Source organism: Hemiscyllium ocellatum, chromosome 14 (genome assembly GCF_020745735.1).
Source record: "Hemiscyllium ocellatum isolate sHemOce1 chromosome 14, sHemOce1.pat.X.cur, whole genome shotgun sequence".
In the NCBI taxonomy this organism is placed as follows: Eukaryota; Metazoa; Chordata; class Chondrichthyes; order Orectolobiformes; family Hemiscylliidae; genus Hemiscyllium; species Hemiscyllium ocellatum.
In genome coordinates, this window is record NC_083414.1 from 73126731 (window position 1) to 73140623 (window position 13893).

At 41.4% G+C, this 13893-nt stretch overlaps 1 protein-coding gene across 1 annotated transcript in view; it reads left to right on the plus strand.

Moving 5' to 3' along the window:
• The window catches only part of ift122 (intraflagellar transport 122 homolog (Chlamydomonas)), a 136539-nt gene that overhangs the window by 56662 nt on the left and 65984 nt on the right, over positions 1–13893 (plus strand). The window contains exon 12 of the mRNA XM_060835790.1: positions 7476–7613. Coding sequence (XP_060691773.1) covers positions 7476–7613 — 138 coding nt within the window. The remainder of the gene's footprint in view (positions 1–7475; positions 7614–13893) is intronic.

Here is a 13893-nt window from a genome sequence, read left to right on the forward strand (position 1 = left end):
GAACTCTTTGTTGAGGAGAAAGGAAGATATGGGAAATTCTTATGTGAAATGCTTAATGAAGAATGCATGCAGTGTGGATTGAACAGGATACTACTGGGGTGTGAGGAAGTCAAATAATGAGGAAAGAACTGACATACTGGCACTATTTCCATTGGAGAAGAGAAAACCGATACATGCTTGTTTTTTGGTAGATTTTAAATGCTGAAGGGTTTTACAGGATGAATAATTTTCTTTGATTGAAAAGTAGTTTAGTGAAAATCATTGCTGAAAGTGAGGAGAGAGGTTAGAAGAATTACTTTTAATCAGAGAGCATAGAATGGACATGGTTGGAGCATGCATGGATAAGGTGTTCCATTGAGTATGCTCCACCATTCGACATGGCCACTGGTGGATTTTGAAGGGAAGGTCTGGATGGGTTACTACGTGATTGAGTGCAATAATCAGCATTCACTTTGTGAATGTGATGAGGACTTGATGGGAGAGTAATGTAGGAGCTGGTAAGACCTAAGGCACATTCCCTCAACAGGCTTTGTAGTAATATAGAGCCTTTCCTTGTAACATGTGAGTGGTTGCAGAATTGCAATAAACTGCATCTTGTTTGTGCTACGAGGTTCTCCTTATTAGAAAAAAAGGTGGCTACCCTTGCAACGTGGACCATGTAAATCCCAAAGGAACTCACATTCTTAAACGATATGGATGACAGCATACACAAAGCCTTTTGTTTCATCTACACTTTTCCCGCTCTCTTCCATTCCCCTAATCAAAATCTGTTGAAGTACATGGAACATGGAAATGTTTGGTGCCTGGAGTCATTGAGGCAGAAACTACAGGCTAGATTTCTTTTTGTGCCTGATAATTGCAGAGACTGATCCAGACTTCATACCCTTGTGTTATGCAGTAGATGATTTAAATAGACACCTGACTGGCCTCCCACATTCTAACCGCTATACTTTTTTCTACTGTCCTCATCCTTACTTGCACCAAGTTTCATCCACTTGTCACTTCTGCATTTGCTAAATTATACGAGCAGTCAAATTCTCAATTTTAAATACTCATCCTTTTACTCTCCTCTTCATAATCTCTAGTCCTAAATAACCTTTCGAGATATCTGCTGTCCTCTAATTCTGGTCTCTCGAGCAACCCTAGTTTCAATTGTGGATCAGTTAGTGACACTGCCTTGTGCCAAGGCCCTAAGCTCTGGAATACTGCCCCTAAACCTCTTCCTCTTTCTACTGCTCTGTTCTGCTTTTAAGAGGCACTTTAAAATCCATCTCTTTTAGAGAGAGTTGGTCACCTGCCCAATATCTCCTTTAGTATTTGCTAGGGTTTAGTTTGTAGCCCCCTCTCCTCTGAGACAATTTGGATTCAAGTCCCACTATAGGATATCAGCACAAATGTCAAGGTTGACATTCTAATGTGGTACCTAGGAAGTGCTGCACTGTCTGTGGTGTGTCTTTTGGGTGAGACGTTAAACCCAGCCATGTATACATTTTTAAGTGGATGTGAGAAAATACGTGAGCTTACTTCCAAGAAGAGTAGGAAAGTTCTCCCAGTTCTAGCCAATATTTATCCTTCAATCAACATTACAAGAACAGATTATTTTACTATTATCAAATTGGTTGTCCAGTTTCCCATTTGACACATCAAGTCATGGGAAGCACTGTATAAATGTTGGTGAAGGTATTAGTGTCTCGGTGTAAGATTGTGCTTTATCACACTCCTATGCTGTTCCTTGAGACGTTTTATTACAAGCAAAGCTGTATGTAAATATAATCAGATTGACTTTGAGCATGAGAAATCATATCTCACTGACTTGGTTGGGATTTTTTTTAAAGGGTTTGGAAGGTTTGAGTTATTAGATAGGCTGGAACATTTTTTTCACTGGAGTATAGGAGGTTGAGAGGTGATCTTATAGAAGTTAATGAAATAATGAGGGTTTTAGATTGAGTTAATTGTAGTTGTCTTTTCCCTAGGATGGGAGATTTCAAGACTAGGAGACAAATCTTTAAGCTAAGAGGAGAGAAATTTATAAAAGACTCGAGAGACAAATTTTTTACACAGAAGGTGATGTGTGTATGGAATGAACTTCCTGAGGAAGTGGTGGATGTGGGTACAATTACAAAGTGTAAAAGACATTTGGCTAAACACATGAATAGGAAAGGTTTGGAGGGATATGGACCAGGAGCAGGCAGATGAGACTAATTTAGCTTGAGTTTATCTTCGGCATGGACAGGTTGGAATGAAGGATCTGTTTCCGTGCTGTATGACTCTATAAGTGACAAAGAAGATTGATGAAAGCACAGCAGTAAACATTGTCCATTTGGAATTCAGCAAGGCATTCAACAAGGTTTTGCATGGTAGACTAGTTTGCAAGGTTAGATCATGTGGAGTCCTGGGGGAGTGCGGGGGGGTGGTGAGTGGGAGATGAGGAGACTGGTGTAGCTGACATTAATGCCATCTGATTGGAGAGTCCCAAGGCAGAAGGTGAGGTGTTCTTTCTCCAGGTCTTGGGTGGCTTGGATTTGGCAGTAGAGGAGGCCCAGGACTTGCATGTCCTTGGTGGAGTGGGAGGAGGAGTTGAAGTGGCCACAGATCAGTGGGGTTGTTTGGTGCATGTGTCCCAGAGATGTTCCCTGAGACGTTCCATGAGTTGGCGTCCTGTCTTCCCAATGTAGAGGAGACCATGTCGAGAGCAACAGCCACAATAGATGAGGTGTTTGGATGAGCAGGAAAATACCTGTCCATCTTCCTTCCTACCTATCCGCTTCACCCTTCTCTCCGACTTATCATCATTACTCCCCACCTGCATCTACCTGTTGCCTTCCCAGCTATCTCATTCCCCACCCCATCCTACTATTTATCTCCCACCCCTGACTTTCCTGATGAAGGGCTTATGCCCAATATGTTGATTCTCCTGCTTCTCTGATGCTGCCTGACCTGCACTTTTTAACCTATATTGGAGTTGGGATGTCATGTTGTAGCTGTGCAGGACATTGATGAGGCCACTTTTGGAATACTAGGTTCAATTCCGGTCTCCCTGCTAAAGGAAAGGTGTTATTGAACTTGAAAGGGTTCAGAAAAGATCGACAAGGATATTGCCAGGATTGGAGGATTTGAGCTTTAAGGAGAGGCTGAATAGGTGGGGCCTATTTCCTTGGCGCGTTGGAGTCTGAGGGATGACCTTTATAGAGGTTTATAAAATCATGAGGGGCATGAATAGGATAAATAGCCAAGGCCTTTTTATCAGGATAGGGGAGTCCAAAACTACAGGGCAAATGTTTAAGGTTAGGTTTAGGAGTTTGGGTGCGATCCGGTGGCCCAGTGGTTAGCACTGCTGCCTCAATGCACCCGGGAACTGGGTTCAATTCCAGCTGGCTTTCCTCCAGGTGTTTCAGTTCCCTCCCACAGTCCAAAGATGTCCATAGTGTTCAGGGATGTGCAGTCTAGATGGATATGCCATGGGAAATGGAAGCTTATAGGTTAGGGGATGAATCTGGGTGGAGGTGGGCGGCACGGCCTCACAGCGCCAGAGACCCGGGTTCAATTGCCGCCTTAGGCGACTCTCTGTGTGGAGTTTGCACATTCTCCCCGTGTCTGCATGGGTTTCCTCTTGGTGCTCCAGTTTCCTCCCACAATCCAAAAATGTGCAGGTTAGGTGAATTGGCCATGCTGAATTGCCCATGGTGTTAGGTGAAGGTGTAAACGTAGGGGAATGGGTCTGGGTGGGTTGCGTTTCGGCGGGTCGGTGTGGACTTGTTGGACCTTAGGGCCTGTTTCCACACTGTAAGTAATCTAATCTAATCTAAAAAAATTCACTTCAGAGAGTCAGTGTGTGGACTAGATCGGTAGAATGGCCAGCTTCCACAATGTAGGGATTCTATGATTCTATGACAGGGAAAACATTTTAAAGGGATCTGAGGGATGCTTTCACGCAGAAGAGTGATACATGTAGGATGAGCTCCAGAGGAGGAGGAGGGCAATACAATTACAACATTTAAACGGCATCATTTATTACACAAATAAGAAGGGTTGAGAGGGATATGGGCCAAATGCTGGCAAATGGGATTAGGTCAGTTTTGGATATCTGATTGGCATGGACAAATTGGACTAGAGGGTTTGTTTCTGTGCTGTATTACTTCAAGTGGTTCAAGCCCCATTTGCTCCGAGGTGTCTCATAACATATGTGAACAGGTTGATTAGAAATAACTATAAATGTAAGCGATCGCTGCTAATGCTTCAGCCAATGTTGATGTGTGTCAATTGGCAGCTGCTTTTGCCACAGTAGTGACTACAAAGTAACCAGCTTACTTTGGAATATGCTGTGTGAGGAAGATTTGCTTGTTCTTTCATTTTCTTTTCTGTTACAGTAAATATTAAACATCTGATAGATTTGAAAGGAGCGTGGTTTTATTATAACAGAATTAATTCACTCCAAGGACAGGCAGGCTCCTTTTATTCTACTGCAGTCACATGTTGGGTGCACCTAAGCTTTCTGAGAATCCTTGCCCTCCAACTTTGCCCTTAGACTGCCAGCCAAAACAACCAAAATTAAGACATCACTGTGTGAGGAACTGCAGGTGGAAACTCCTGTCATACCACTCTGTAGCACATTGTGTTTACACCACCCAAATACAGTGCACATGCTGTGCAATCTGTTTCTTAATAACCTCATACACTTGTCCTTTAGTTTTAAAATACCAGACTCTTTTTCTTCATATGTTTATGGTGTAGCCCACTTTTCTTGTTGTCAAATAATGTAATAATAACAAGTGTCTACATTCAAACTCCTTGGCCAGATCCAGATACACAAGTAGAAATTGCAAAATTAAAAATTTGTTATATTGTGATTGTATTTGGATTGCTTTGGAAGTGATATATTTTTCCATATATAAACCCATTTGCTTTCTGTTTTATTAATGCTCGCATGCCATTAGTGACTATGGCCTAACACACACCACCATGTGTGAGTCTAAACAATGAAAGCTAACAAGCTATCAACTTGGGCAAGCATCAGAAATCAGCCCTGCCCTTACCAAATGCCAACACAGATTAGTTTCCAGGCAGCATCTCTTAAAACAATCCGTAAGGAACATTCAACCTGATTTCCATCGCCCCTATCCTAACCAATTGCTCCAATTAGAAATGTGTGGGTTAATTATAGGAGCTAAACTTTTGCCTCAACTAAAATCAGCTAACCCAGCAAGGGGTCAGGCTAAAGTCTATATGGTGCTTCTCTACACTTACTGATGCATTTACTGATCTTTGTCTTTAACTTTTAAATGCTTGTCCTGTAAGTTTAGAATGCTGAATATTTAAAAATTATAAGTGACAGAACATATGGGAACATGAAGTAATTTCATATTCACTATATTCTAAAATGACAAAATCAAATCTGAAAGTTGTGACAAATTGTCTCTCTCATTGAAATGTCAATCTGTAGTTCTAGACAAGGTATGAAAATATGTTCGCACCATGCCCTTGAAGGTTAATAGCTAAACTGGGTCAATCACTAGACACTGAATTACATTACCATGTCTGAAAACCTCTCAGATCTGTTTCACAGCTGGGAAGCATAAAGTGACATATTGAATGCCACATTTGGAGTGATTTTAAAAGGCAGCTGAAACTGAGCTGAAGGGATTTGGTGAAATAAGAAGCTTATTGTCCATTCTCTCCTATGAAGGGTCTCTTTATGGCAAGGTAGGAAGGGATAGCATTATACTCATGGAGTTGTGCCCTAGTAAAGGTCAGGAGAAAGAAAATGGAAAAAGTTTGATGCATCCCCACTTTTACAAAATGGAATTAGCAATTGAAGTAAACTTTGTGACTTTGAATTTGAGGGGAAAGTTCATTTTTGATTTGCTTGTTACAGTTAAAAAGTTACTTTATATTTCTCCTCTTCCCCATTTTTAAGGTGAATCTGCCTTGATTATTTATTTCATTCACTTACTGCACCACATTCCTGAGCTTAGAGGAAGGTTGGCTTTCAGTTGGCTCTCTCTGACAGAAACTTAGGTGAAGGCAGCATATTTAGATTAGTTCAAATTATCCGAAAGTTCAAATTTACAAAGAATTTTATGAGCAGTGTAGAAACTGAAAATAAATTCTTTTATAGTGTTGTGGGCATCAATTAAACCATTTGCCATTTGAATTTAAGCTGTTGTGACCATTGCATTAGAACATAAAACGTTACAATGCAGTACAGGCCCTTTGGACCTCAATGTTGCGCCAACCTGTGAAATGAATCTGATACCCATCTAACCTACACCGTTCTATTATTATCTGTATGTATGCCCAATGTCCATTTAAATGTCCTTGACATTGGCGAGTCTACTACTGTTCAAAGTTTGTGCGAAGATTTGTAGCTTGGGTGTTCGTTGTTGTGGTTCTGTTCGCCGAGCTGGAAGTTTTTGTTGCAAACGTTTCATCTAGTGGACCACTATAAATACCGGAAGAAACATCAAAGCAGCGCTTCACAGGAGGCTCCAATAGCACTGATGATGTTCCCTAGCCAGGGAACGAAACGTTTGCAGCAAAAACTTCCAGCTCGGCGAACAGAACCACAACAACGGACACCCGAGCTACAAATCTTCAACCAGACTTTAATCAATAGGATTAGTTAGGCACAACCTACCCTTCACAAACCATGTTGACAATCTCTAAGCAAATTATTCCTTTCCGGATGATTATAAATCCTATCTCTTATAATCTTTTCCGAAACCTTACCCAGAACCAAAGTAAGGCTCACTGGCCTATAATCACCAGGGTTGACTCAACTCCTCTCCTTCAACAAGGGAACAATATTTGCTATCCTCCAGTCTTCTGGCACTACTCCTGTCGACTATGATGACACAAAGATCAAAACCAAAGGCTCTGCAATCTCCTCCTGGCTTCCCAGAGAATCCGAGGATAAATCCCATCCGGGCCAGGGGTTTTATCTATTTTCAGATCTTTCAAAATTGCTAAAACCTCCTCATTGTCAACAGCAAGCCCATCTAACCTAGTAGCCTGTATCTCCTTGTTCTCGCTCTCATTGCCCTTTTCCAATGTGAATACTGATGAAAACTATTCATTAAGCGCTTCCCTATGTCCTCAGATTCCACACATAACTTTCCATTACTATCTTTAATTAGCCCTAATCTTACTCTGGTCATCCTTTTATTCCTGATATAGCTACAGAAGGCCTTTGGGTTTTCTTTGATCCTATCCGTCAACAATTTCTCATGTCTCCTCCTGGCTCTTCTTAGTCCTCTCTTTAGATCTTTTCTGGCTAACTTGGGTAGAAATTAGGTTCCACTGGGATCAGGAAAGAAGTTTGCCCCAGTTGAGACTTCTAAGTGTTATGTTCTGCTTGGACTGTGTTTAATCCAGATTTTGAGCCTTGCACAGTTAAATTAAATTGGGTACTTTTCAATTAATGACACTCTTGCCAGCCATTTTCAACTTTATTAATGCCTTCTTTATGTCCCATGTAGGAAAAAAGATTGCAGTGCTTGTCATTTAGTGGTGTGAAGGAGAGAGAATGGCTCATGGAATCACTTATTCGCTATATTAAGGTCATCGGAGGACCATCAGGAAGAGAAGGCCTGTTGGTTGGTCTGAAGAATGGTCAGGTACTGTTAATGCAGCACATTTTTAATAAGATTATAGGGGACTTTTTTTTTACCCCTCAGCTTTACTTTATATCGCTGAGTTGGATGGAATAGTAATTCTGAAATTGTTGCTTTACGTCTTGGCTGAATTATATCAGCTCCTGTGGAGACAAAAGCCCAACCATTTGCATTTGTTTTCAGTAATATTTTTATGATAGGAACGATTGAGAAAGAAATGTATAACACACTTAATGTTTGAACAAGATGATTTAATGCTGAATCATTGGCAAAGTTCAATTTGCATGAAACTGGAAGAGACATTATCGCTATTTTCACTTCTTTCCAATTTGATGGATCACTGCTTTCCAATTTGATGGATCACTGCTTTCAGATAACTATACCCCACTGGACAAGGCAAATTGATTCTTGAAGCCCCTGTGGTTTATTAAAATTAGCAAGATTTCAAGAGCAAGTTTGAACATAGGATGGGACACCAGAGAAGGTAGGAAATTTGAAGCAAATGATTGCATATGAGTTTAGAAAACAATGTGTTCCTGTATTTAGCTTTATCATTAGGGAAGACCCAGAACACAGGAGGAGAATTTTTAACCAGGAGGAGAAAACTAATAAACTCCTCTAGCCCCTCACCCATTCCAGATTCTTTCATGTTCTCTGACTCATCCATTGTCTCACCCCACTTTCACCTTGCTTACACTGATTCGCATTGGCTTTCCCTATATCATCTAGCTTTTCCTGTCTTTTGTAGTTCCGCTTTCTAGTGTGTCAATATTTTGTAACACTCTTTACGACCTCTAATCACTTTTGTGCCATCTGGCCCCGTTGACACCTTCCTGCATCCTGTTTCTAGGTTAGGCAGTCAGTCTGCATCCCTGCAGTTGGATGGCTCAGTGCCATATTTGTTACAAAATCGTAATTAACACAAAGAGCGTGAATGAGTAACTGGAAAAATGATGATTCAAAATAGAAATTTAAGACTTTTTTTTAATGCACTTTAAGGTTTTTTTAATAAATGTAAAATGTTGGTCCTAAGGAATGCAATATTTTCACCACTGCGGTCAGTGAATCAAGCATTAAACTCATCTGTCAGACATAGCGTAGCTTAGAGACTGACTGAAGTTATATGTGCTCAAGCCATGATATATTGTGAAGTAAGTGACTCTGAGATGAGCAAAGACTTAGGTTCAGTTGGTTAGTCTAGAACCATGTACCATTTCTTTACCGTGGGCTTTCTTTTTCATCACAATATATTGATTGCTTTCAGAAACATAAGGGGCTAAGAATGTAATATTATCACAGTGGTGAGCACTGCTCTTTTTTGAGCTCTGTAGAATTATTAACCACTATGCAGCACATTAAGCCATCAGACATTTGGCAAGCTACTCAAAATGCTGGTGTTAGAAATCGGATTATCTCATAAATCCCTACAGTTTGGAAGAGGGTTAGATGTAGGTTTGCTCGCTGAGCTGAAAGGTTCATTTCCAGACATTTTGTTACCCTACTAGGTAACATCTTCAGTGGGCCTCATGTGAAGCAATGCTAAAAAATTCCTGTTTCTCAAAACTCGCTGGAAGAGGGTTATTCAAGCCTATAGAGTACGCACTGATCCTCCAAAGAGCATCCCACCCAGACCTCTATCATCGACCTAGCTTGCACATTCCTAGATGCTACAGGACAAATTAGCATGGCCCCTCCATCCAACCTGCACATCTTTGGACTGTGGGAGGAAACCGGAGCACCTGGTGGAAACCCATGCAGACACTGAGAACATGTGAATTCCACATAGACAGTACCCAAAGCTGGAATCGAATCCGGGTCTCTGGCACATTGAGGCATAAGTGCTATTATTTGACCAAAATGAAATGAAAAAGAAGACAACCTTGTGATTAACAAGTTTGAGAGTTCCTCCAATGACTGAATATTTAGGATTCTCTGCTTACACAACTTGATTTTAACATTGCATATCCTAGAAGTGGCTGCCAACCACTTTGTCACCAAGTGTAAATGCGTGCCAGCATTTTAAACTTGCAGATACGGGACATGAAAGGTATCCATAGCAGGTTAGCACACACCTCGATTTGAAATATAGGTTCCACTGACTACAGAAACAATGTACTGTAGATGGTGGGAAATAAAAACAGCAAAATCTGTTAATACTGACAGAACAACCAATGTCAGTTGAGAATGAAATAGAGGATGGAATCTTATAGGGGTCTGAATAACATAGATTATGGTAAGAAAAGTGATAAAATCATGTCAGAGCTCCAATGAGGACTGTCTCAAAATTGGGAGCAATTTGCTGTATTTTTAAACTCCGTTCTAAATGTGGAGGCGAGATTTTCACTCTACAGTGGTGAGTTGCCTATTAATAGGGTTTATGACTTGTTAACAATCTAATTAACTGCACATCTCACCTAAGTAATGTGCTGATTTCTATCTTACTATCTGCGGTAGGCAAATAAGATGCCATGAATTCCCAACATGGAAAGTCAGAATGGCTATCTGGCAACTTCAGCTGACTGTGAAGAACCTCTATTTTATTCACCACATAACAGCATCTCAAGGCACAATCCATGGGCACCAATCACACACATCCCTTGTCCATGGACATTAGCATTCAGTATTTGCCAACTCTTCAGCATCCTCAGGCACCTCTCTGATCCACTTGCAGGATGCCTAGGAAGTTGAGACGCGCATGGCAAGATGCCCCAGCAACTAGCATTGAAAGGCTGCAACAAGGGCATTTTGTGCCCAAGTCAGGCATCCAGTTCATACATTGGACCAGGCTATATCTCAGGGCTAATAGTTACAATGTTTGAAAGATATTTGAATAAGTACATGAATGAGAAATGTTTGGAGGAATATGGGCCAAATGCAGTCAGGTGGGATTAATTTAGTTTGGAATTATATTCTGCATGGACTGGATGAACTGAAAGGTCTGTTTCCCTTCTGTATGACTCTATGCTCCCTCACTTAATGCCCACCTGGAAGCACATCGTATCCCTGCTTTTCTTTGCCTGCCTTGCCATGCCATTTAGTACAATCACACAACCAAGCAGCTGGCCTTGCTAGTCAGGAGTCTGATTGAAGGGGGCCCACAGCTTGCTGTGCAGCATAGAGACATGTCAATTTCATACCTACCCCATGTGCCAGCAGCTTCTGTGACAAGCATACTTAAGAAATGTTGGGAGTATTTATTTATAGTCAAGAGCACCCTGGCTTCAAAGTGAGGAAGTAGTGCATGACTGTAGCTGGTATGGTTACCTCGTATGTCCAGGGTTGAAGTGGAAAGATGGGCAGGCGTAGGCCCATATAGATAGGCAGGATGGGGAAATGGAAAGGTGTGAAGCCTTTAGGTTTCATTGGAATGGCTCCTGGTAAGGGGATCTTAATATTTAATACCTCACTGACATGTAGGGGTGGAAACTGAAAACCATTGCCCAAAGAATAGTTGCTATTGCCTTCCATTGTGGTGGAAATTAAGATTATGCATCAGCTGAGAGGGTACATGGGTTAGGGTGGATATTTAATGAGTTGAATTTGGCCTCACAGAGAGACAGCCTCCATAAAATTCAATGAAACAGACGCTGAACCAAAAAGGCATAAGATTTAGGCTGGAGTTAATTTTCAAGACTGACAAAAGGTCATGAACCTGAGACAGTGAGTCGATATTTCTGTCTCCACAGATGTTTGATTTACTGAGTAATTCCAGCTTTTTCTGTTTTATGGCAGCATCTTTACTATCTGTTTAAAGTTGACCACATTTAATAGTATGTGCCCAGGCTACCACTAATCAGAGAATGTCCTCTTAAATCATAGAATCTCCTTTGAGTCCACACTGCCCTTCGAAGAGCATCCCACTTAGACCCATCCTGCTACCCTGCATTCCCTATGGCTAATCCACCTAGCCTGCTCATCACTAAATACTCGGGGCAATTTGGTATGCCAATCCACCCAATCTGCACATCTTTGGACTGTGGGAGGAAACCCAGCAGAAATCCACACAGACACAGGGAGAATTGTGTGCAAACTCCACACAGACAGTTGCCCGATGGTGGAATCACTGAGCTAGTAGTGTTAATCACTGAGCCATTGTGCTGCCCAGTATAGTTAGGTCATCTATTGAGTTGTTACCTGTATTGCTTGAGGCTAACAATGCTAGTCAGCATTTATCTATTGTTTAAAGAGGAATGGGACATTCAACAGCTTGGAGTGTGTGAACAGCATGGGAGGAAAAGGAATCATCAAGCTGTGTTGCAACAGATGGAGAGACTGTGGTTGTTTATTATCATTAAATATTCAATTTCAGCACATATGACTTAAAATAGATCGCACAATTAGTTTAAAGAAATGTCTCAATACAGAACTGTAAACTAATAAAATAGATACCATATTAGAAAAGTTCAGTAGTTTAATTGCAACACAACATAGGAAAATCATCAAATGGTTGCAACACTAAAACAGACCATTTGGCCTGTTGAGTCTGGACTGACCCTCTTTGATCCCAAGCCGCAACTCTTTCTCCACGAGCTTGCTCTTCAAAAATGCTCCCTTCAAGTGCTCAACAGTGGAATCTGCTGAAAATAAATGCTTCATGTCACCAGTGGCATTTTTGCTGGTCACCTTAAATTGTTCTCTAGTTCTTGACCCTTCTGCCAATGAGAGCAAATTCTCCCAAACTATTTTCAAATCAACCCTACTTTAATATTGAAAATTAAAGTGAGCCCAGACACCAACAAAAACAAGGCTGAAGTAAAACAGCATAATAATAATCACAACTCCCTGACCTTTACTATTGTCAGAGAGAGGGATAGGAGCAGATGGTATGGGAAAGTATTTAATTGACGGAGGGGGAATTACAATGCGATTAGGCAGGAACTGAGGCACCTAAATTAGGAACAGCTGTTCTCAGGAAAATGCGCAACAGAAATGTGGAGATTGTTTAGGAAAGACTTGCTGATAGTGCTGGATAGGTTTGTCTCACTGAGTCAAGGAAGGGATGGTGGGGTGAAGGAACCTTGGGTGACAAGGGATGTGGAACATCTAGTCAAGAGGAAGAAGGAAACATACTTAAGGTCGAGGAGGCAAGGATCAGACAGGGGCTTTAGAAAGTTACAAGGTAGCCAGGAAGGAACTGAAGAATGGATTTAGGAGAGCTAGAAGGGGGCACGAGAAAGCTTTAGCGGGTAGGATTAAGGAAAGCCCTAAGGCATTCTACACTTATGTGACGAACAATAGGATGGCCAGAATGAGGGTAGGGCTGATCAGGAATAGTAGAAGGAACTTGTGCCTGGAGTCGGAGGAGTTAAGGGAGACCCTTAACGAATACTTTGCTTCAGTATTCACTAGTGAAAGGGATCCTATTGTTTGTGAGAACAGAGTGAAACAGACTGATGTGCTCAAACAGGTTGATGTTAAGAAGGAGGATGTGCTGAAAATTTTGAAGACATAAGGATAGATAGGTTCCCTGGGACAGACAGGATATACCCAAGGTTAGAGATTGCTGCACCTTTGGCGATGATCTCTGCGTCCTCACTGTCCACTGGAGTAGTGCCAGTTGGAGGGTAGCAAATGTTCAAGTAAGGGAAAAGGGATACTCCTGGGAATTACAGACCAATCAGTCTTACGTTGGTGGTTGGCAAATTTTGGAGAGGATTCTGACAGACAGGATTTACAATTACTTGGAAAATCATAGTTTGATTACAGATAGTCAGCATGGCTTTGAGAGGGGCAGATCATGCCTCACAAGCCTTATTGAATTCTTTGAGGATGTAACAAAACTGATTGATGAAGGTAGAGCATGTGATGTTACATGGATCTTAGCAAGGCATGTAATAAGGTTCCTCATGGTAAGCTCACTTAGAAAGTAAGGAGTCATGTGGTACAGGGAAATTTGGCTGTCTGGATACAGAAGTGGCTGGCCCATAGAAGACAGTGTGTGGTGGTAGTAGATGGAACGTATTCAGCTTGGAACTCTGTGACCAATGGTGTTCCACAGGGATTGACTCTGGGACCTCTGGTGTTTGTGATTTTTATAAATAGCTTGGATGAGAAAGTGGAAAGGTGGGTTAGTGAGTCTGCGATGACACGAAGGTTAGTGGAGTGGTGGATAGTGTGAAGAGCTGTTATATGTTGCAATGGGACATTGACAGGATGCAGAACTGGGCTGTGTAGCAGATGGAGTTCAACCTGGAAAAATGTGAAGTGATTTATTTTGGAAGGTTGACTTTGAATGCAGAATTACAAGGTTAAAGGCAGGATTCTTGGCAGTGTGGAGGAAAAG